The following is a 22,863-nucleotide window of genomic DNA, read 5'->3' on the forward strand; positions in this document are numbered from 1 at the left end:
ATACTTTTCCTTATTCAGCAAGCATGTGCTCTTTTTCTCTTCTTGGTCTAGGCATACAGTCAACATTCTCTATTCTTTTTTAGTCACCTTGTTGCCACAAACTCTAGAAATGTCTCCTTCGCCTTGACACTTGAAATAAACTTTTCCGGATTTACAAAAATCAACTTTCCTTTTCCTACATGGCTACATCCTCTTTGTGAAAATCATTGGGAATAGCCTTAAGATTGTTCACCCTTGAATTATTCCCATTGAAAAATGGCTTTTTCCCTTGAAATAAGAATTGTTTTTTTTATCTTTTCCCTCTCAAACTTCTCAAAATTTTCATCTAATCTCAAGACATCATTGAAGAACACATACTTTGATGTTTCTACTGTGTGCAATAGAAGGTGTGAATCCCTTCATGCATTTTCCTTGAAATCACAAAGCATGCACTATTTCTCAAACTCTCTAGTGTATTAAGAAACACTAAGATTTTTTGGTTCAAGGTCATTCAATTCAAGACCTGATCTTGGATGTATACTTGTGGTAGGAATCATTTCTTTAATTGCCTCTTCAACTCACTCCAAGTATCAATTCGAGTCTCATCTTCCCTCATTCTCTAGGCACGCAGATCTCAAACCATATAGAAGTGTATCTCCTTTGCAACTTTATGGGCCCCCAATCGAGTACCTAAATAAAGAAACAAAGATAGTTATAAAAAGAGGTCATGATTTGCATCAATATTCCTTTTGGTTCTGATTGTGCTTTAACTTTTTGAGGACCAATTTATCCTCTTCAAAACCTTTTAGAGGAAAGAAAAAATAAAAATTTTCAACGGCTTATGACAAGTATTTTGTCTCTTTGATTCATATTCTTTGTGCAATGCTCTATAAGGAAGAAGATAAGTTGATATGAAGCACAAGAGTTTAATCACCTACAGTTTCCAACTCTATTTATCTGTTGTTTATCTGCAATTACCTGATGCTCTTGTTGTTTTATTTTTCTGCTTATATAAGGAAACTATTAAAAAAGTAAAATTATGGTTTATGCTATCTCCTTCTAAATTATTGAGCAACTTCAAACCAGTTTGGTGTCAGGTAGTGAATAATCTCAATTTACCTTATCTGCAGATTTATATAAAGTCAAAAAATCAACTTGGGGAGGCTGAGAACATTCAAAGAAAGATTTTGCACATCATGGAGTTGACCAAGGTACAGTTCATTTCTGTCCAGTTTGATTTCTTAGATTTTTTTTGGTTCAATGTGTTGTTTCTTGCTTTTCATCTTTGTTTTATTGTTTAAAGAGCGGCTTCAATGCTGCAAAAGAAAAGCTAGTTACAGAAACAAATGTTCTTCCCCCCTTTTCACAATTATACCCTTGTTTTTAACCCCCTAATGTGTCATAATACTAGAGTAGGCTTGCATATTGCAATTTTTTCCTTGAGCTATGTTGTCAATTATGGATTCTGAGAAACAAACCTAATCTCACTTTTTTTCTTAAAAGGGGCAGGGAAACATCTAGGGTAATGGACAATTAGACACCCAAGGGAGGAAGCAGGAGTGGGGTGGTTGTGGGCTCACAATCTCTGGGAAGATGTCTTCTGCAAGTTTGCAACCCCTCTTCCATTTCGTGTTAATAGTTAATTATTTTTTCGCTTCAATAATACTCCCTCTCTTCTTTTTTGGTCTTCCTATTTTCTGTAGCATTCGAACCAAGGGAAAGAGAAAGTTAATGGAAAGTGGGTCCCTTTTTGGGTTAGAAAGTGAAAGTTGGTAAGTGACATGGGGTTAAGGAGGGTAAAATAAATTTCTTTTCCCTAATAAAGAATCAAGAAAAAGCTGAAAGGTCAATGAAAAATACCCCGTAACCAAAAGTGGGAAATTTAAAAAAATAATAATACAGGAAGTATACTAAATTAAGTAATGCAAACCTGAGCGAATTTCAATTTGAATGTTACCATGGTCCATGGCTATCAACTTATCATCCATTGTTGTATGTGAAGTGTGATTTAAAAGACAATAATAATGACATGATCAACGAAGTGCTAGAAATTGTTTGTGGTGCGATTTAATACTAGTGTTAAGATCAACATTGTTTAGTTCTTTGTAATTTTTTAAATTAAACTTCGTATTATGAATTCAAAAGGATATTCGGAAGGAGCTTTAATTTTTATATAGTTACTAAGTTTTTATGTTTTAGTTTTTGTTTTAATTTTGTTTTTGTTTTCCCCCCTCTTACTATCACCTAATTTAAACTGACAACGATTTTTATTTATTTATTTTATTTTATGTAAATTTAAATGCAAATTCAAAGATATTAGGAGTAGTATTAGTTTAATCTTCCATTCATCTTTCCTTCAAATTTACATGAAGTACTTATTCTGTATGGAATCATTAAGTTTTGAATTGATGCTCTGCATAGTTTGTTTTATATCAATGGTAGCTCCTTTTTTGCAAAAAAATCTTAGGCGTGTTTGTATAACAAATTAGGGTTTTAGGGTATCGTTTTCTTGATTCGTTGGGGCAAGTTAAAAGAGTTGTATTTGTGTCATGATTATAAAATGCAATATTGTAACAATATTTTATATGCATCACTTTATTATCACTAGATTTTCTTATATTAGGGATAAATGCGTGTCTTAGGAATGAATCAATAACTATATACTAAACGACACACCAGCAATGACACGTGTCATCTTCTAGTATTCTGTTAACATAATTATGATGATTATTACTTTGGGAAAAATGATATCTCTCCACAATTTTGTTATAAAGTATTCTTAGAAATATTCAATATAAATTTTATTCTTCCTATTTTGCAAACATATTTCATCTTTATATAATCAACTAAATATTCTTTCATAATTTTTGATAGATATTATACTTAATTATTAGGTAATACGAACATATGCTATTCATAAAATTATGATTTTAAAGAATATACGAAGTATATGATTATAAATTTCTATTATATATAGGTGAAAGTAGGAGGGAAAAGTGAAAACTTTGAAAAGTTGGTGTCTAAATTTTGAATTTCTTATAATTTACTCCCCTACTTTATTAAGGTCAAAATAAAATAAATATACAAAATGATTAGAAGTGCAAGATTATCATAAAGTTTTTTATTTTCAAATAAAGTATATAATGATTATGTATACACCAAAATAATAATAATTTTCAAATAATATCCCACATACAGATTATTTTAAATATAATTAAGTATTTAAATATGATGTTACTCCATACAACTAAAATGATGTAAAAGTGCATGGTTAATAATTATTTTTTTTAAAAATTAAATCAAGTATACCAACTAAAATTTACTCCATACAAGATAATTTCTCACCTAAAAGGTACGGTGAAAGTGATGATTACCATTCTATTTTACATATACATGGAAGTTTCATAATTGCATTAGAAATTTAGAAGACTATGTCATTAATGACTTAATGTATATAGGTGGCTAGCCATATGGTGTTACCACATTTGTTTATGATAGTAATCTTTATTCATTGTCATGAGTAAACTCATTTATTCATAAGAGTAACCCAATTTGTTTATAAAAGTAACCTAAATCCACTATACAAGTAATATCAATTAAGTAAAAAAAGTAACGTCATTTCTTCATTCAAGTACCCAAATTATTTTATTTTGACTAATAAATTATAATTAATAAATTATAATTCCACTTTTGAATGAGAGTAATCTCATTTTCCTATTGAAGTAATCCACATTCGTTAAGATAACCCCATTTTCCCATTGAAGTTACCTTATCCACATATAAGAGTTTGTGCAGATCTTATATCCTTCCTCCGTTTTTTTTAATTATTACACAACTTTCTTTTTAAAGAAGTTTCACGAATATTGCACCATATCTATTTAAGGAAACAAAGTATCTCTGTTCACATTGCAAACACCCAATATACCCTTACTCTTAACACTTGATTCTTTAGTTTATGCTTACAACACATGGTTAGTTTTGTACTTCTACGGCTCTACCCCTCGCTCTCTTCCTTTTTTCCACTACCAAAATAATTGTGCCTAACCTATATGGTGTGATAATAAAAGAACAGAGAAAGTATCTTGAATTCTTGATATTATAAATTAAGTTTTGTTTTCAAATTGTATGAGACTAGTTGCACTAATTTATTTTCAATTAATAAACATTATATTTATATCAATCTATATCATGTTAAATTATAATCCAGGCATTCTAAATTAGATAATTGCTCAATAAGGAGTGATCAACGAATCACTTTTGCTGGAAATGCAGATGGTTTGTGGCTATCGCAACCTGTCACAGTTGCACCATCGTGGTAAGCTCAAAGTCTTTTATGATGTGATGCTGTGGCTGAGATTATTACCCTACTATATAATTGACTTTATGTGACAAAAATCAGAAAGGGTTCCAGTGAGAAGCTAAATTAGTAGATTAGGGTTTTTTTTTTTTTTTTTTTTTTTTAATTTTAGTTTTCTTAATTCAAGCTATCTGTGAGAATTACTATGCGGATATTATGCATATGTGACTTAAAATTGTGTCCTAAAGTTTCTAAGCATTATTTTTGATTCATGTCATTTTTTTTATATACTCGATCGGAAATTTATAGTCAAATTCAATCTTTGAAAAATGTCTGGTGTTTAACTTCAGGAACAATACGGTAGTGACTTAAGACATTCTAGCTTTAGATAGGTAGATAAATCTGTATCATAAGATTGGTACTCTTTAGGCTTTTTATGATCTTACTGAGACAGTCAAACTAAGATTCCAGTTGCACTACATTATGTTATATCTCAACGTTAGACTGATCATTAGGTACTTGCTTCTTAGAGATAACTTGATTTGCTAACACTTCCTGCCTTGGGGTGGTCACCAAAGAGATACACATCCATTTTTGTAAGATAGTACAAATACAAGATTAGTGGACCCTTCTATCAAGGACAAACAGTATTTTGATACCCATTCTCAACAAATAATGGAACAGTATATTCCCACTTACACACGAAGGCTTCAATCAGACAAATACTAAGAATCCGAGATCATATCCTCATAATACATCTCCAGCAAACTGATCATTAGATTCTTCCTTTTTAGAGGTGATCATTTTAAGGATCACTACCTTGGGGTGCTTATAAATGGATTTGTGAGTTCTGTATAACCCATAGACTTCTATTTTAAATATATACATAACAAACTTCTTAATTGTAAATGTATGCTGGTTTCTGTCTTTTGGTTACCTAAACTTTAATGATTATTTGCTACGAAAAAATCATCTGTAACTTGATCAGTGATATTTCTGCATTAATAAGCCTCCATATAAGTGAGATTCCAAACAATTGGAAGCTGCTTCAAATGTATAATTACATGTCATTACAGTCTTTAAAGTCCTTGTTTTTCATCTTTAACAGTGTACTCCTTGTTTTACCAATCTCATTGATCAAGGGTTTAGAATTCTTTCCTCTGTCTGCTTCCTTGTCCCTGTGATAAAAGCAGAGCTACTCTGATTTTGTTATAGTTGCATGCTTTGATTGATTCATGCTGACTGGATGATATGATATTCTACAGAAAACTTGTATGTCATTTTGTTTATTTTGGATTTTAAAATTTACATTCAATTGCTTCAATTGACTATTTAAGTTGTGTACTGAACAGGGCTGGGATTCTCTAGACACTGTAAATGCTGCCGAAAGTCTGTCAATGACTTTGCAATCACTGGGAAAAGTAAGGGATGCTAGGGAACTACTAGAAAGGTGAATTTGTTGTGATTACTAGAAGTTACTTTTTACTTCCATAATCTTCAGCTTAAAGTAAACACAATATGTTTTTATACATAGGTGTCTTGATGTTCGGAAGACGTTACTTCCTCAAGATCACATTCAGGTCTATGTTTCAATCTTCATTCTTTTAGACACTGCAATTCTTAATAAATTTCAATCTGTATTCTTTAGAATACTGCATTATTTACCATTATCTTTTCTCCTGTTGGTCTCATTTGACGAGTTGTGGATTTTTTGCTTTTCACTTGGCTTGTTTGACATGATGCCAAGGTGTATTAAATATACATTATCATTCTTTGAACAGATTGAAGCCAACTTGCTGGGCCTTGCAAATTTGGCTTTGCTGAATTTCAAAAATAACAAATTAGCAACATCAGAAGCAAATTTGGAGTTTGATAGAGCAAAAGATCTTTTGACAAATTCTGTCAGGTTTGTGGCTTCTGATTTATCCACAAATATCGTTTTATAAATTTCCCCTTCCAAATAAGGTGGAACTACATATCTGCATTAGTCTTATGCTAGATTAATTTCTGTACTGTAGAACTACTTGTCTTCTTCTTACGTAATTCTCTTTTTCCTTATATCTGTAATCTCTCTTCCTGACAGGATAGCTCAGCTAATTTTGGATGGATCTAAAGCCAAGAGAAGCACACAAAATTATGGGCAACAATTTGGAAAAAATGAACATACTGCGTTAATCATACTGGTTAGTATCTGGTTTTGCAAACAGGGTATTCTTTATGTTTTTTACATCTAATTACCTAGTACATAGGATAGTGGGTTAGTACTGCACCATGATATGAGGTAGTGACAGACGCAAACCATTTGCATTGCCCTTAGGAGTGGTTCAAGACTTAAATTTTTTTCTACAGTGTTTTTAGCACATTTTCTTCCAACGATGTTAGAATTCAATGCGCTAGAAAATACCTAGCTGTGTAGATCTACCACTTCTCATGTTGGTGACAAAATGCTCTTTGTGTTTGTGATGTGTTAGCCTGACCAAAATTTTATGCCTCTCAACGTATATGGTTTGTTGATTTGCATGCTTGTCATTGTCAATTATATATGGTCAATCGCCCTCGGAGCAATTGGCTTGCAAGTAGACCTTTCAAAACGTTCAGTCAGGTTGTTTCAGGTTGGGCAGTTTTTGGTTCGGGTCATTTTCCGTAATGGGTCGAGGATTCATAATCTGACGCAGAATGTTTGGTTATGGGCCGGTGAGGTTTATTTTTGGTTAGGTAGTTTGGGTTCAGGTCATTTTCGATAATGGGCCAAGAACTCATGTTCATAATGCAGAATGATTGTTTATGGGTCAATCGGTTAAATCAAGGACATTAACTATTTCCAATAATGCCAGATTTATTGGTGGTTATTTTGATGTTTTATTTATTTTATTTTTAAATTTTTTTTTATATATAAATGATTGCATAATCTAATACAAATGCTAATTAGTATTTAATTTAATTAAAATTTTAAAAAACGATTTTATAAAATTTGTCGAAATACGAGTAAATGATAATCATGATGATTCAAAACCTAACATAATACCTCTTCTCAATTTACATTAAGTCACAATAGAACTATACAACTTTTGTTTTGCCTCAAGTTGATAATGTTACAACGTACAAGGTGTTTTTGTGGGATTTCAAAAACTTTTTATACTCCCTCTTTCTTCCCCCAAACCCCTTATCTTCGAACTTTCTGTTTTGATATTTTTAATTTATCTTTTTATTTTTTATCATCCTATTTTTGCTTTATTCTTTTTATTGTCATGATAATTTACACCCTTATCACTTCTTATACCACCAAAGGTCCACTTTAAACTATTTAATAATATCAATGCTCTTAAACCACTTTCTATCTCTTCCCAAAATGTAATAGAAGGGACCCACTTTTCACTTATTACTTCATTTTTATATTAACAATATGTCAGAAGTTAAAAAAATAATTAATAAAAAGGAGGTAGTAGTAAAATTTGGTCACTAAAAAAACCGGCTCGGTTTCGATTCCAGTCAGATTTGACCACTTATTTTCTCTTTTTTCAAGATTGAAAATTTTGGGTTCTTATCTTGTGTTCAACAGGGCAAGTGAAGTGCCTATGATAGCTGACTCATTACAAAGGGCTTTATAATTAGTAGGGCCCAAATTTATGGAGAGCATTAATGAACTACCTTTTTTTTCCTTCTTAAAATAACTTCATAACTTGTCTCTACTTTCTTTGCTAATTACTACAACTTTATTAGGAAATGTTGTTACCGCTGCTTATTTATATCTTCTAATCATCTTAATGTCTCTTGAAATCTGAAATTGCCCTTTGTTTAGTTTTTGTTAATAATTTTTTTTATATATTTTTTTATGTAAATAACAAAATTTCTCATAATTTTTTTCCTTTCTACAAATAGCTCTTTAACTTCCCTTTCTCAATTAGGCTGCATGAGATTGGGTACTATTGGTGCATAACAGATTTCGGAAAGTGTCAATTCCAAATTAGAGGACATGGGTACGACAACATACTAATCACATAATATATGTAAAAGAAGAGAACATTTGAAAACTAATTCTACAAGTCACTTATGTATATGGTATCAAAACACCGTTCTACTATATTTTTAAATATGAAAATATAAGTGTAATAAAAAAATGTCGTATTTGTAAGTCAATGGACTTAATCTTATATTCATTTTACAAACTGAATTTGCAAAACTTCCTACATAATCTCTCTTAAACTATCATTGTAACAACATGCAATTAAGCACGTCGAATTAACAATTACACTAAACACTCTTTTAATTTATATCAATATTGAATCTCTTGAGTCTTCTTCTTTACTCCTCTCGAGTTGCAAATTCAACTACACTACCTTGCAGCGTCTGTTCACCTCCATTTTTCAAGCCCTAAATATCAGCAATGGAAACACCCACATCATCGACCCTCATATTCTCTCTCATTCACTTTAATTTTCCTAAAAAAAGGTTGGAAAGATGAGGGGACACGAGTTGTGTCATAGTAGGATACGGTTCGCGTTAAAGTGTATAAAATTACCAAGTACAATTGTTTAGATTGTTCGAGATGTATCGTCACGTGTCCAAAAGGTTCCCTTGTCTGATTTCCCGTACAACGCGTACACACAAGTTGGGTGGTGTTTGTGTCCGGGCTTCCTAGCTTCTCAATTGATTTACCAAAATTAAACTTTTAATCTTCCTTCAACATTAATTATTTATTTATTTTATTTTTCAAAATTATGTTCATCAACTCCGCCAATGGGTTTTCTGCTGCTAGTCCCAAGCCTGGATAAAGGAGGAGGGTTATGGTAGGCCAGTGACTGTTAGTGTAAAACTTTGTCACATTGCTTGACATGAGCCACAATGATTGAGAGCAGTACTAGGATGGGTGACCTCTTGGGAAGTCCTCGTGTTGGTTCATGTAGTTGACCCACTTATGGGATTAAGACGTTCAAGTAGAAAAATGAGAAGATTATCTAACCACATTAATATGTCTGTTTTTAGCACTTTATTTTCCTTATCTGTTTGTAGATTCAATGTATGCTATTTTGATTGACATAATAATCCAAATGATTTTGCAGAATTTTAAGAGTTGAGAAGACTTCTAATCTCAATGCACTGTTGCAATCCCACTATGTTAGTATTGTTATGGGATGTCATAGATTTGAATTGTAGAAAGAGAAGAATATCATTAGTTAAATAGTCTTGTTTATTATTAGTATTGTGCCTTTGATAACAATATGAATAATCTTGTTAAATCTCTAGCGCTTCACATGATATATAAAATGACTTTTCATCATTATAGAGGGGAAAAATAAAATAAATAGTAATGTTGTTTTTTAGGCATCACACCAGTATTTCCAGTTTTATGACAATTGCACCTCTTATCTTATTGAAGCCCCAAAAATAGTATTTTTATATCTATTCTTTGCCTTTTGTGTTAGCAAGCAATCCTGTTAGCCGGACAAAAAAAAAAAGGCCTAATTCTCTCAATAATTCGCTTGCCTATTTTCTTATTTCACCTTCATTCTCATAAGAGGGTTATCAATGTGTTACAAAAATAGGAAGAATTTAATGCCTAATTTATAATGCATACGGTATAAAGTTTTATCTTTTGTGTTGATTGTGAGCTACACAATGTCAAAGTCGTGTATATATATATATATATATATATATATATATATATATATATATATATATATATATATATATATATATATCTTAATTCTTTTATTTTTGATTTTAAAAGAAACTTGCATTATAATTATGAAACGTAAAATGTCGACACCTTGACTCCACTTGCAGTTACAGTCACTAAAAGCTCTTGCACAAGTTGAGGTGGCTAAGCAAGAAGAACAAAAAACAGGGGTTAGTATATTGCTAGCCTTTAAGTATACTTTTCTCCATGTTTTGTCTGCTTTAAGATTTGCATTTTTGAACGTGCAATCATTTCTTCTTAAATCTCATCCTTTGTTCGTTCATTATTAGTTGACATGTTTATTTTGTCTTGTTATCCAATACAAAAACTTAAGCTTAATCCTTAACTGTTAAACGTGAATTTTATGTAAAAGTTCATATTTTAATAATATATGCTGAGACGAATACAACAAGATCCTGCATTACAATGTTTTTTAATAAATAAAAAAAAAATCTTAGAAGTTAGTCAAAGTAGAGTTGTAAATAGTGATAAAAGTCAAAACGTGTGGACTAGAAAAGAACATTGGAAGTATTAACTATTTGATCATCTTTGTTCTCCTAGTGAAGAATATCATTGCCACTATGTGTTTAAGAGATTATTGTATTATTTGGTTTCCTTATAGGGAAATGCCTTTACTTTTTAGTCAATTGCTAGTGGAAAATCTAGGCTTTAAATATATGCGCAGATCATATATGTTTATACAAGTTTGAATTCGTGGTGTGAATCAATAATGGCTTGCTTGCCATTTCCTACTTTTTTGAGGCTTACCTTCCTTAAAGCAGATGTATTACTGCTACGCTCAACCTGGAATCAGAGTTGACAAAACCTTGGAACACTACTTGCTTCTCCATCAATTTCCTAATAGATCATATATGTTTATACAAGTTTGAATTCATGGTGTGAATCAATAATGGCGCTTGCCATTTCCTACTTTTTTTGAAGCTTACCTACCTTAAAGCAGATATATTACTGCTACGCTCAATCTGGAATCAGAGTTGACAAAACCCTGGAACACTACTTGCTTCTCCATCAATTTCCTAATAGAAATGCTTCCAGAGTTGCAGGTCTTATAACTAGGGTGATTTGGGTTTGTGGAATATATACTTTTTCATACTTGGAAGCTAAAAAGATTTTTGTCTATTGGTAAGTATTATTTATTAGGTTCTTGAATTGATTCTATATTACATAAGCCAACTTTTGGAGATAAAGTTTATCTATAGATTTTTTTTCCTCGTAATTTTTACATCACACTTGTATGATTCCTAATCGTCGCCTAGACCACCAAATGCAAACTTTTAATTTAATCTCTCTTGGAATCTTAGTGAGTAGCATATATTTTTTTAAAAAGAAGGTAAGAAGGGGAATCTCCTAAGATGGGGGGTGTGGGTAATTCTTTCATGAGTCCCATCAAATTTGATCCATGTTATGGCAGAAATATTAAGGAGTAATAATAATAGAAATGTTGTTAGAATTTCTTTTATAGGTGGTTAGTGGAAGAATTAGTTAGTTAGTGGGAAGTTAGTTACTCATAGCTAGCTTAAGTGGGAAATAACGTGGACTCCACTACTATATAATGCTGTAATAAAATTAGCTACTATCATCAATACAAAGAAATCAATTCTTCTTCCTCTTAATTTCTGTTTCTCTCTCTCTCTCTCTCTCCTGTTTCTCTCTCTAAACCCAAAACCCCGCCATTGGAGAAGCTTCAAGCTTCCTCCCTTATCGTTGGTATCAGAGCTTCCTTACTGTTTTCTTTCAGTAAGAGATTCTGGTACCTCCTCCTGTTACCAAAAGAGTAGCTGCAATGAAGCAACAACTCAAGAACCTCGAACAGCAAATTTCGGATCAGAATTCCAAATTCGATCAGAAATTCGAAGAAATGATGAAATTGATGCAATCTATTCAAGCTGAGAAGGTTTCAAGTGGTTCGCCTTCTTCCTCTGAACCTTCTTCACCTAGCAGGTCCAATCCCGCTAGGACCTTAGGTATGAACCCTAAACTTGAATTTCCAAAGTTTGATGGATCGAATCCAAGAATTTGGGTCAAGAAATGTTGCAAATATTTCTCTCTTTGTAAAATTGTTGATGATCAGAAAGTCGATTTAGCTTCTTTGAATGTGACTGATAAGGCTGAGAATTGGGTTATGAATTACTTGTCTCTAAGACGATCTGTAGTTGTTGATTGGAATGATTTTGTGGTAGATTTGTATGCTCGTTTTAGGGATACTTCTGCGATGTGGTTGAGCAGTTTAATCGATTGCAACAAGTGGGTTCAATTGAGGATTATATTGATGATTTTGAGAATTTAAGATCTGTAATGTTGATGAATAATCACATATTGCCTGATTCTTATATTCTTGAGAGCTTTGTGGGAGGTCTAAGACCAGCTGTTAAACCATTTGTTAAACCCTTTAAACCTATGACAATTGCTCAAGCTGTGGAATATGCAAGATTGCAGGAAGAATCCCTGAATTCTGCATTTGTTAGCTTCAAACACAATAAACCCTCTACCTATCCTTCAAAAACACAAACCTCAAACACAGTACCCTTAAACACATTAAACCCAAACACTTTACCTCCCCTTTTACCTACACCTAAAACTAAACCTATCTTACCAGCTTTAACACAAACACCTCATAATGCCAGAAACTATAGACATATTCCAGCTAATGTCGGGAGAAAATTGCTAAGGGCCTATGTTACTACTGTGACCAGCCCTATTCTAGGGAGCACCAGTGTCAATTCAAGAAGCCACAATTGTTTACAATAGAGATACCAGGTTCTCAGGAGTCTCATGAGGAAGATGAGTTAGATGCAACTAATGAGTCTAGTCCAGAACCTCAAATTTCTATGAATGCCCTTGCTGTAATCAGTCTTTTCAGACTATGAGGGTTAAGGGTAGGGTCAATGGCAAAAATTTGCACATTCTGATTGATTCTGGTAGTACACATAATTTTGTTGATGTGAATGTGGCAAATAAGTTGGGATGCACCTTAGATCAGATACCCTTTCAAGCAATATCAGTGGCCGATGGGAATCATATTCTATGTCAACATATGTGTAAGGGATTTACTTTTGATGCAGGGACATACTTTTGATGTCGATGTTCTTTTGATTCCCTTAGATAGCTGTGATATGGTTTTGGGTATCCAATGGTTAAGACTATTGGGGCCTATTCAGTGGGATTTTCTGAAATTAAGAATGGAATTCAGTTTGTTTGGGAGACAATTTGTTCTCAAAGGAATACCTTCTAAGAAGTTGTCGGTGATAAAGGGTAACCCTTCTATTAAAATGCAGGATCAGTAATGCACATGGAACAGGACAATCAAGATGTTCTTTTATGTCCTGAATTTACAGCTCTTAAGCAAAGGTATGGGGTGGTCTTTGAAGAACCTACTGCATTGCCTCTAGAGAGGGGAGTTTTTTATCATTCTATTCCTTTGATGCCTGGCTCCAGTGAATATCAAACCTTATAGGTATCCATTAATGCAGAGAGATATCATTAAACAACTTGTTCAAGAGATGTTTGATAAGGGAATCATTCAAAATAGCTTAAGTCCTTTTGCTTCACCTGTGGTTTTGGTGGGGAAGAAGGGTGGAACTTGGAGATTGTGTGTTGACTACAGGGAATTGAATAATAGGACTGTTAAGAACAAATTCCCCATACAAGTAATTGATGAACTCATTGATGAGTTTGCTGGAGCTGCTGTTTTCAGCAAGTTGGATATGAGAGCTGGGTATCATCAAATGTGAGTTAATGCAAAAGATGTGTTCAAGACAGCATTTAAGACTCATATAGGGCATTTTGAATTCTTAGTTATGCCTTTTGGCTTAACTAATGCTCCTGCCTCATTTCAGGGTTGGATGAACCATGTGTTCAGACCATTACTTAGGAAATGTGTATTGGTGTTTTTTTATGACATTTTTGTGTATAGCAAGTCATTGCAGGAACATTGGAAGCACTTGGCTTATGTTTTTGAACTTATGAAGGAGCATAGCATGTTTGCAAAGGAGAGCAAGTGTATATTTGCTACTTCTAAGGTGGAGTACTTGGAACATTACATTACTCAACATGGGGTAGAAACTGATCCTAAGAAGGTGTGAGCAGCTGGCAAATGTCAAAGATTTGAGAAGTTTCCTAGGCTTGAGTGGGTATTACAAAAAGTTTGTTAAAAGCTATGCTGTTTTTTGCAAGCCTCTGACAGAGTTATTAAAGAAGAATGGTTTTTTCTGGAGTGATCAAGCTCAGAAAGCCTTTGAAGATCTTAAGTCCTAGTTATTCCCAATTGTGAGAAGCAATTTGTCCTTGAAACTGATGCTTCCAAGACAGGTATAGGGACAGTTTTGATGCAAGAAGGGCATCCCCTAGCTTATATCAGCAGGTCTTTGGGTAGTGGTAGAAGTTGTCAGTTTATGACAAGGAACTATTTGCTATAGTGTTTGCTGTGCAAAAATGGGAGTAATATCTTGTGGGAGCTCATTTCATAATCAAGACTCACCAGAAGAGCCTAAAATGGTTGTTACAGCAGAAAATTTCAACTCCATTCCAGCAATTTTGGTTATCAAAGTTGATGGGATTTGACTATGAAATTCAGTACAAGTGTGGGAAGGAGAATGTGGCTGCAGATGCAGGGTCCAAGGGTCGGAAGTTTTATGTGAGGCTGTATCAGTAGTAGATTCAAATTTGTCTCAATGGACTTTATTACTGGTCTTCCAAAATTGGTAGGAAAGGATGTCATTTTTGTAGTGGTGGACAAATTTAGCAAATATGCTCATTTTATGGCTCTGTCACACCCATTTTCAGCTATTCAAGTGGCTCAATGCTACTTAGATAATGTTTTCAAATTGCATGGGTGGCCGAGATCTATTGTGAGTGATAGAGATTCGGTCAGTTCTAAAGGGGCTCTTTTCCCTCTATGACACAGAACTTCTGCTTTCTACTGCTACCATCCCAGACAGAGACTGAGGTAGTTAATAGGTGCGTAGAAACCTAATTGAGATGTATGACCGGTGAACAACCTCAAGAGTGGCATAAGTGGTTGCCTTTGGCAGAATGGTGGTATAATACTCACTTCCATTCTGCTTTGCAACTTACCACTTATGAGGTAGTGTACAATCAACCACCACCCTTACATTTGCCTTACTTGGCTGGTGAAATAAACAATGATGAGATTGATAGAAGCTTACAGAGAAGGGAAAGGATGATTTTTGAGCTCAAGTTCCATTTAGAAAGGGCATAGCAAAGAATGAAAACTCAAGCTGATAAACGCAGGTTTGAAAGGGTGTTTCAGGCCGGAGAGATTGGGTCTGGCTTAAGCTACAGGCTTATAGACAGCATACTGTGCAGAAGAGAAGTAACCAAAAACTTTCTCACCAGTACTATGGGCCATTTCAGATTGCAGCAGCAGTTGGGAAGGTTGCCTATAAGCTGAAGCTTCCTAGTGATGCTAAGATTCATGATACCTTTCATGTATCTCAGCTGAGGACAGTTACCTTTGGTTGCTCATATACCACCTGGGTTTCAGGGACAAGGAGTTGATTCAGGGGATATTAAGCTTGCTGCTATTTTGGAGAGAAAGATGGTTAAGTTCCAAAATAGGGCCCAAGTGCAGTATTTGGTGCAATGGGAGGGTTTTTTTTTCTTATGAAGCCACTTGGGAACCAGCTGAATATTTGGAGCAACGGTTTTCAGAATTTTTCCAAACTCCAGACTTGAGGACAAGTCTGTCAGAAGGAGGGAAGCTATGTTATTGCAGAAATATTGAGTAATAATAATAGAAATGTTGTTAGAATTTCTGTTATAGGTTGTTAGTGGAAGAATTAGTTAGTTAGTGGGAAGTTAGTTACTCACAGCTAGCTTAAGTGGGAAATTACGTGGACTCCACTACTATATAAATGCTGTAATAAAATTAGCTACTATCATCAATACAAAGAAATCAATTATTCTTCATTTCAATTTCTGTTTCTCTCTCTCTCCTGTTTCTCTCTCTTCTTTCTCTCTCTAGACCCAGAACCGCCATTGGAGAAGCTTCGAGCTTCCTCCCTTATCAATCCATCACTAGGATCTAAGGATGAGAGTGGTACCACTAGTCCACTACTACACCACTTCGTCCTCAAAATTTCTCCTTGTGAGTAGTGCGTATGGGGGTTAAATGTACTCTGATCAAGTAATCTAAAGAATAGGTTGGCTTGTCATTCTAACTAGCATCATGTCCTTATTCCTCTGTTATCTTACATAAGTAGCCTATGAACGCAGAAGGATCAATTATGAAGATATTAAATGTACATCCATGATCCAATATAGGAGAAAATATGAAATGAAGTATTCTCACGATTCCATAAACATGAAGTTTATGACAATGCACTGAAAGTGATGGTTGCATCATACTCTTAAATCACCTATTATGTGTTGAGCTGCCTAAATATGCTTTAGGTCCTTTTCTGTTTTCTCAGGTGGTAATCTTATATATATTTGGATATTCTGACTTTTTATTTAACAATTGTGAACCTTTGGCTTACACATATATAGTCCCATGCTGTTTATTTGAAAGTTGATTTTGAATTTGATAGGATTTTTGAAATGTTTTCCTGTGGTTGTGGAGAAATTCCATTATTATTATGATGATCTCTTTTAGAAATCAGACATTTCTATTTTAGATTCTGTCTTTGGTTCCCTTCAATCCTTAGCAAGCAGTCTGTAAATTGATAGTGATTTAAGGTTAGTACAATTTGAAGGTATGGTTTTGGGATTTTGGCATATGACTACTTGGCCAAAATCCCGAGCCTCATGCAAATTTGAGGGTGGATGGGTTTCCTAGACACAAAATAAAACATTTGACTTTGATTCATTTATGCCTCTTTTGGAGTTTTGTACTCCCTCTGTCCCTAATTTAAAAGCCTCTTTCTCTTTATTATGTGAGTAATAAATGCTAGAAAGAGGCTTTGTATTAAGGGATGGAGGGAGTACTGTTTTATCCTATTTATGAAGACCGGTTTAAAATTATCATGGAACTTGTTGATTCAGTGCTGGATTGCTGAAGATGATCCATGATTGAATAAAGATACACCCTATGTTGGATAAGTCTTCGTTTGCTAGGTTGCATATTTAGCTTATAAATTCCCAAAGGCATAAAACACATATATTTGATTCTTCTGTGAGCTGAGGACCCACATGATTTGTGTAGGACAAGAGGCCTTCATTAAGCCTATCTTCAGGATTTCAGTTATTGTATTGAAATTATCAAAAAAAAAAAAAAAAAAAAAAAAAAAAAAAACTAGAATGTTAGCTGTGGCTTTAGCTTTGTAATTTGAGCCCTATTTGGTGTTGTTGACCAGATTGACTTCAAGAGTTCTGTTGGCTATACAAAGTAGATGCCTACTAGCCGGGATTTGCTAGAATGAGAAATGAGAAAATGAGAAAACCACCAATCCCTTGACACATCATATTGGTTTAAAATTCAAATTCCCTCCTCTTTTTATTCATATATATATATATATATATATATATATATATATATATATATATATATATATATATATTATGAGTCTTCTCTGTCTCAAATTCTATGCAAATTTCCCTTAGATAGAAGCCACATTGGGTTTCTGTTTATGTTGCATGCAATCTTGACCATGTTGTTACTTGGATAATAACTATTGGAGTCTGGAATTTATAAACCAATTTCTGGATGTACTGAACATGATTGGCTATGTGGTAAAGCTAAGTATCTGTATCTGATCTTGGAACAGGAAGCTTTGCCTTTCTTGGAGGCTGAAAAGCCGCTTCGCCATTGCATACGTGCTTTTAAACAGGTACATTTTCGCTCATAACTTGCGACAGATATAGGTGTGTTTATTCTCAATTAGGGAATAGGCTCTAAATATTCTACTATCTGGTTAGTGTTCGTGTAGCTTCATATCTTCACATTTCTTGGTAGTCGTTTTTTTTAATCTTTTTTTAGTATTATCAATTTTTTTTAAAAAAAAAAATTTGGTTGATTATTGCATCATGGGGCCGGGGGATTGCACAATTTTTAGGAGAGTGGTTGAAAGGTGGTGGAGGGACCGTAAAATCCATATAGTTTTAATTTACCCACCGAAGTGGGTGAAATCTATTGGGTAAAGGCATTTAGGAAATGTAAGTAAGGGCATAATTGGATTGATGTGAAAAGGATCTGTAAAATAGGTAAGGTGCAATTGATGTGCTACATATGCAAGAATGCGATTTTCAAACAAGACAAATGGTGTAAAAAAAAATAAATAAATAAAAAAAAAAAATATATATATATATATATATATATATATATATATATATATATATATATATATTGAAGTATTGAATTTCCAAGAAAGTTTAAATCTTTTTCTACATGGGGAAAATAAATTTTAAGATGAATCACACGAGGAATAGTAGTTCTTGGGGGAAATATGAAGTGAACATGTAAAGAAATTCTGATTACAGGCCCTTTCCATCCAAGTGGCCGATTATTAATTTGTCAACTCCTTGTATCTGTTCATCTTTGCAAGTCTTAGTGACAAATTTGGTGTTCTTGCGATTAATAATTGTCCCCTTGCAATCATAGCGTTTACATATTAGATGGATGAAGGTAATTTTTATGATTTGCCAATCCTTTTCTCATATATCATTTGCTTCTTTTGAAGTTCATCTCTGGCTTTTGGTGCCATCCAATTTTTAATCTTCAATGCTAAGGTTACTTTGTCACTGGAACCATATTTTGTAGACTGATATGTCAGACCTTCCAATTTATATCGATCTGGTAATTTCATCATCACTCTAATGTCTGTCTTGCCAAACACGAAGCTAGGTTAATGAGCCTTTTCATATTGATTTATTGTGTGTATTTTGTGAATATATATAACTTTTTCCCATCACATAAATTGTTCTTGTCAAGTTGTTTGTAACAAGAGTCTTGTAGAGGGGATGGCAAAGTAAATTTGGTAGCACTTATTTATTATCAACAAACATGCTATACCTAGTTCAGTTTTTGCGTCAGATTCTTATTAATCATGTGATATCTGAAATCGATTTATTAATCTTTCATTACTCTGTAGTATGGAGCTGTAGCTTCAACCTCTACATCCATTGCAGTGAAGGAGGAGTATGCTTCTTGCTTGAAGAATCTATTGAGCTTGATCATTGATACTCCTAGCGATACAGAGCATTCCCGTAAAGCTGAGGTACAAAAACTGAAAGATGAAATCATGAGTATTGAAGAAGAAATTTCATTGCACAACAAACACAAGCTTTAAGTTTACAGAAATCGTACTTGTCGAAATGTAAAAGTTTAAACTTATCTCTGTATCTAATAGATAAATAACTAGATTAGGTCCCGTGCCATGCACGATAGTTTCACTACATTTAATCAATAAAAGAAAAAAAAATTGTATTAAAAAATAAAAATGACACGTATATAAACTACAACTATAACATATTTATTATCTTCTTATTTTGTGTATACAATGAAATGAAAAATGAAACATAACGAAAGAGTCTATTAGACAAATGAGTATGTTAAAACTATATGTAAGACCAAATGAGTGTTTTATAAATTCAATGATAAATTCATAAATTAGTATCAATTTTCTTTTTATTACACTTAATAGTCTGTAATAATAACCCTGATTTAATGATATTAGTCATTTTTTCCTAAAAAATGATAATATATGAAAGTATTAAATTGGGGATACAAATAAAAAAAATAATAAAATTGTAATTAATCAAATTTTCTTACATGAAATTACATGCATAGATAAAGTGTTTATAGTGTTATGCTATGTTGTTAAACTCCCTTCATTTTTTTGAATTAAAACTCCTTCAATTTGATATGTTATTCATATTAGAATTAGGCGAGAAACCAATTAAAGTATTAAGAAAATTAATCTCGTTGATAATAATATGGAGTAACAATTACAATTTGTGTAGTATGAATCTATTATGTAATAGATTCATCATTTTAAATATTGTTACAAAATTAGCTTATTCAAAATATTTTAGTGATTTTAAGGAATAAAATATTGATGTATTAAACATATGACATACATAGTAATATTTTTTTAAGATGTACTTTCCTATTATTATAAGATATGGAAAACCTATAAAGAAATGTATTTATTAATAAGATATGTATAAAATATTTGGAATAATATTATAATAGTTATATTTTATATGAAAATTCTCAAAGAAGATTTTATCAAAAAAGTAAAATGTTTTTGAAGGGAAAAAACGACACCAAAAATTGACACGTGTCATTCTTGGTGTCTGTTTTAGTATTATATTATTGATTGATTGTTCATTTCTTCTTGGTTGGAAGGGGTGTATAAATATTAAGCTAAACTAGTATCCTAATTTAAAATATACATTCTACTTCCATTCTCCCAAAGGTTCGATTCGCTTTGTATGAACTATGGAGGTTTCTTAGTGAATATTAGTTGTTAAAAAGACCTTAATTCAAAACCTCGACTTGTTTTACTTTAAACTCATAAACGCTAAAAATTGCCCAATGTAGGTACCACTTTTAATTCGTTGATGGACAATTTAAGGATGATATATATGGCACAATCATAGACATTAAAAAGCATTTATTTTTTATAATCAAAAATAATACTTTCTCCGTTTGTTTTTAGTTACCACACTTTCTTATTTTAAAAACTAGTTTTTTCCATGTGTCATGCACGATTACATAATAATAAGACTTTTAAATCATAAAATTAAAGTCAGTTAGTTTAAATGGATTGAGTTATATAACATTTTTTTAAAAACAAATTGGAATTCATTTAATGTCTACCTTAAAACTCTTTTTAATATATATATTTTTATAAATTATTGTAACTTTTCATCATCATGTTATTTTTTAAGGGAAAAAAAATGAAAAATTAAAAATTAAAAAATTTGGCGAAAATTTTTCTGTTGTTAATGCGACACGTGTACTTATTAAAAGTTCATAGTAACGAACCTTTTATTTTTTTTAATTATCAAAATTGTTTTATTTTCTTAATAATTTAAGAGATAATTACCAATTTAAAGCAATATCCAATTATACTTTAACAAACTTTTTTTAGAAGATAACAAAAAAAAAAAAAAAAGTAATAATAATTCTTTTTTATCTTTTAATAATTTATGTAAGATTATCTCAAACAAACCTTTGTTTTCTAAATCATCAAAAGTGTTTTATTTTTATTAATTATTTAAAAGATATATACTTGTAGGGAATATTTCAAGCCATTAACCCCAAGCTTGAACCCCACTGTGATCATACACTTAAGTATGGTGGCGTCCAAAGGGAAGGAAGTTAGAGCAAAAGAGTCGCCAACAAGTTTTAGGAACTTGTAAACCATTCACAAGGTGAAGATTACACCCCTTAACGATCTAGGAGATCGTCAACTCCAAAAGGTCTTGAACCAAATAGGGTTCGGGGATGAAGGTACAAATCCAACCTAAAAGAGATTGAACCTGCCCTAATAATAGGCCTCTACTTCATTCTTCTCATATTCATGTGCGCTTTCTGACTAACATGCAATCAATAGGTTAACCCTAAACCTGTTTATCTATGTTGGTTGAATTTAATGCACAAATAAAACTATTATTGGTGATCACTTGAATTATAATCATATTATCCCTAAACAAGATTATTAATTATTTTATTAAGCGTGATTACAAGTACAAATTCCCTTTAAACCTGCAAGAGAGGGCGTGATCAAGCAATAACAATATAAATATATCAAGCAACATCATAAAAATAATAATCATAACAATTATAATCATGTTAAAGCATAAAGCCTAAATATGATAGCAAGATCCTAGGCATGATACTAACAAGATTAATAACAAACCCTAGCATGTCACTAAGCATTAAAAATCAAAGCTTTAGCCCTAACATGATACTAACATGATATTGATATGATATTAGAAAGCATAGGAAGCACCCTAAACATGATACTAGAAAGCAATAAAGATATCCTAACATGATATTAGGAATTAAACAAATTTAAACATGTTTTCCACAAGAATAGAGCAATAAGATTACATACTTTGATGCCTCGTATCTCTTTCTAATAACAAAATACACGCGTTAGTAACTTCAAGGAAAATCAAACAATCAAATCAAATAATTGAAATAGAGATTTGGGACCAAACCCTCAGAAATTATAACCTTTCACGTCTAGGGCGAAGGCAACTTCGAACTTGGCTAGGTGTTTCTAAATCTCGTGAATGCGGAATTTTGTAAGAGGGAAGGTTTAGAAAAAGAATAGAGAGAAAGCTTCTAGCTTTTGAGAGAGAGATGATTGATTGTAGATAGTGAATGAATAAAAAACGGAGGTTCAGGACCCTATTTATAAGAAAAACAGTCCGCAAATAGGTAGAATTTGATAAGGAATAAAACTCCACTCTGTCGCTGCAAAACCGACTTGTCGCCTGCAGGCGACAAGTCTTGTCGCGTGGCGACAGGCTTGTCGTTTGGCGACAGGGTGATGGCGACAAGCCTGTCGTTTAGCGACAGCCTGGATTCCTACGCGCTTTCAAACACGGAGTCCACTTATGAATCAAAATCGACTTGTAAAGTCCGTATGAAAACTGAATTCGTATTTTTCATAAAATAATATTTTATTCCAAGTAAAATTTATCAAAATATAATTATTAATTCTAATTTTATTAGGACTCAAAAGAACCTTCTGGAGAATTCAAGAAGACTATAATTAATTCTAATAACTTTAGGAATAATAATTAACATTGGGCCCTCCCCTAGATCATCGGGCCGCATGTAAAGATCAAACCGGGCTCAGTTTAGTATTTTGGCCATAACTTCCTCATTATTCATCGGAATTGGGCTTATAATATATCGTTGGAAAGATCTTTGCAAGCCCCATCTAACTACACTATTATTGGACCCTTGTCG

General features: G+C 32.7%; 1 protein-coding gene across 3 annotated transcripts in view; it reads left to right on the plus strand.

Moving 5' to 3' along the window:
* LOC145586260 (uncharacterized) overlaps positions 1–19,493 on the plus strand; it is a 36,449-nt gene extending 16,956 nt beyond the window's left edge. For 2 of the 3 annotated variants that reach the window (XM_081643044.1, XM_081643042.1), the window contains exons 11-18: positions 1,110–1,190; positions 5,629–5,726; positions 5,811–5,856; positions 6,058–6,182; positions 6,360–6,459; positions 10,061–10,123; positions 17,699–17,761; positions 19,022–19,492. In XM_081643044.1, the coding sequence (XP_081499170.1) occupies positions 1,110–1,190; positions 5,629–5,726; positions 5,811–5,856; positions 6,058–6,182; positions 6,360–6,459; positions 10,061–10,123; positions 17,699–17,761; positions 19,022–19,219 (774 nt within the window). In that variant the 3' untranslated portion in view covers positions 19,220–19,492. Of the gene's footprint in view, positions 1–1,109; positions 1,191–5,628; positions 5,727–5,810; positions 5,857–6,057; positions 6,183–6,359; positions 6,460–10,060; positions 10,124–17,698; positions 17,762–19,021 lie in introns of all 3 variants that reach the window. The other variant, XM_081643043.1, reaches the window with a different exon arrangement.
* Positions 19,494–22,863: the final 3,370 nt, after the last annotated feature.

This window comes from Chenopodium album, chromosome 16 (assembly GCF_948465745.1).
Source record: "Chenopodium album chromosome 16, dcCheAlbu1.1, whole genome shotgun sequence".
Lineage (NCBI taxonomy): Eukaryota > Viridiplantae > Streptophyta > Magnoliopsida > Caryophyllales > Amaranthaceae > Chenopodium > Chenopodium album.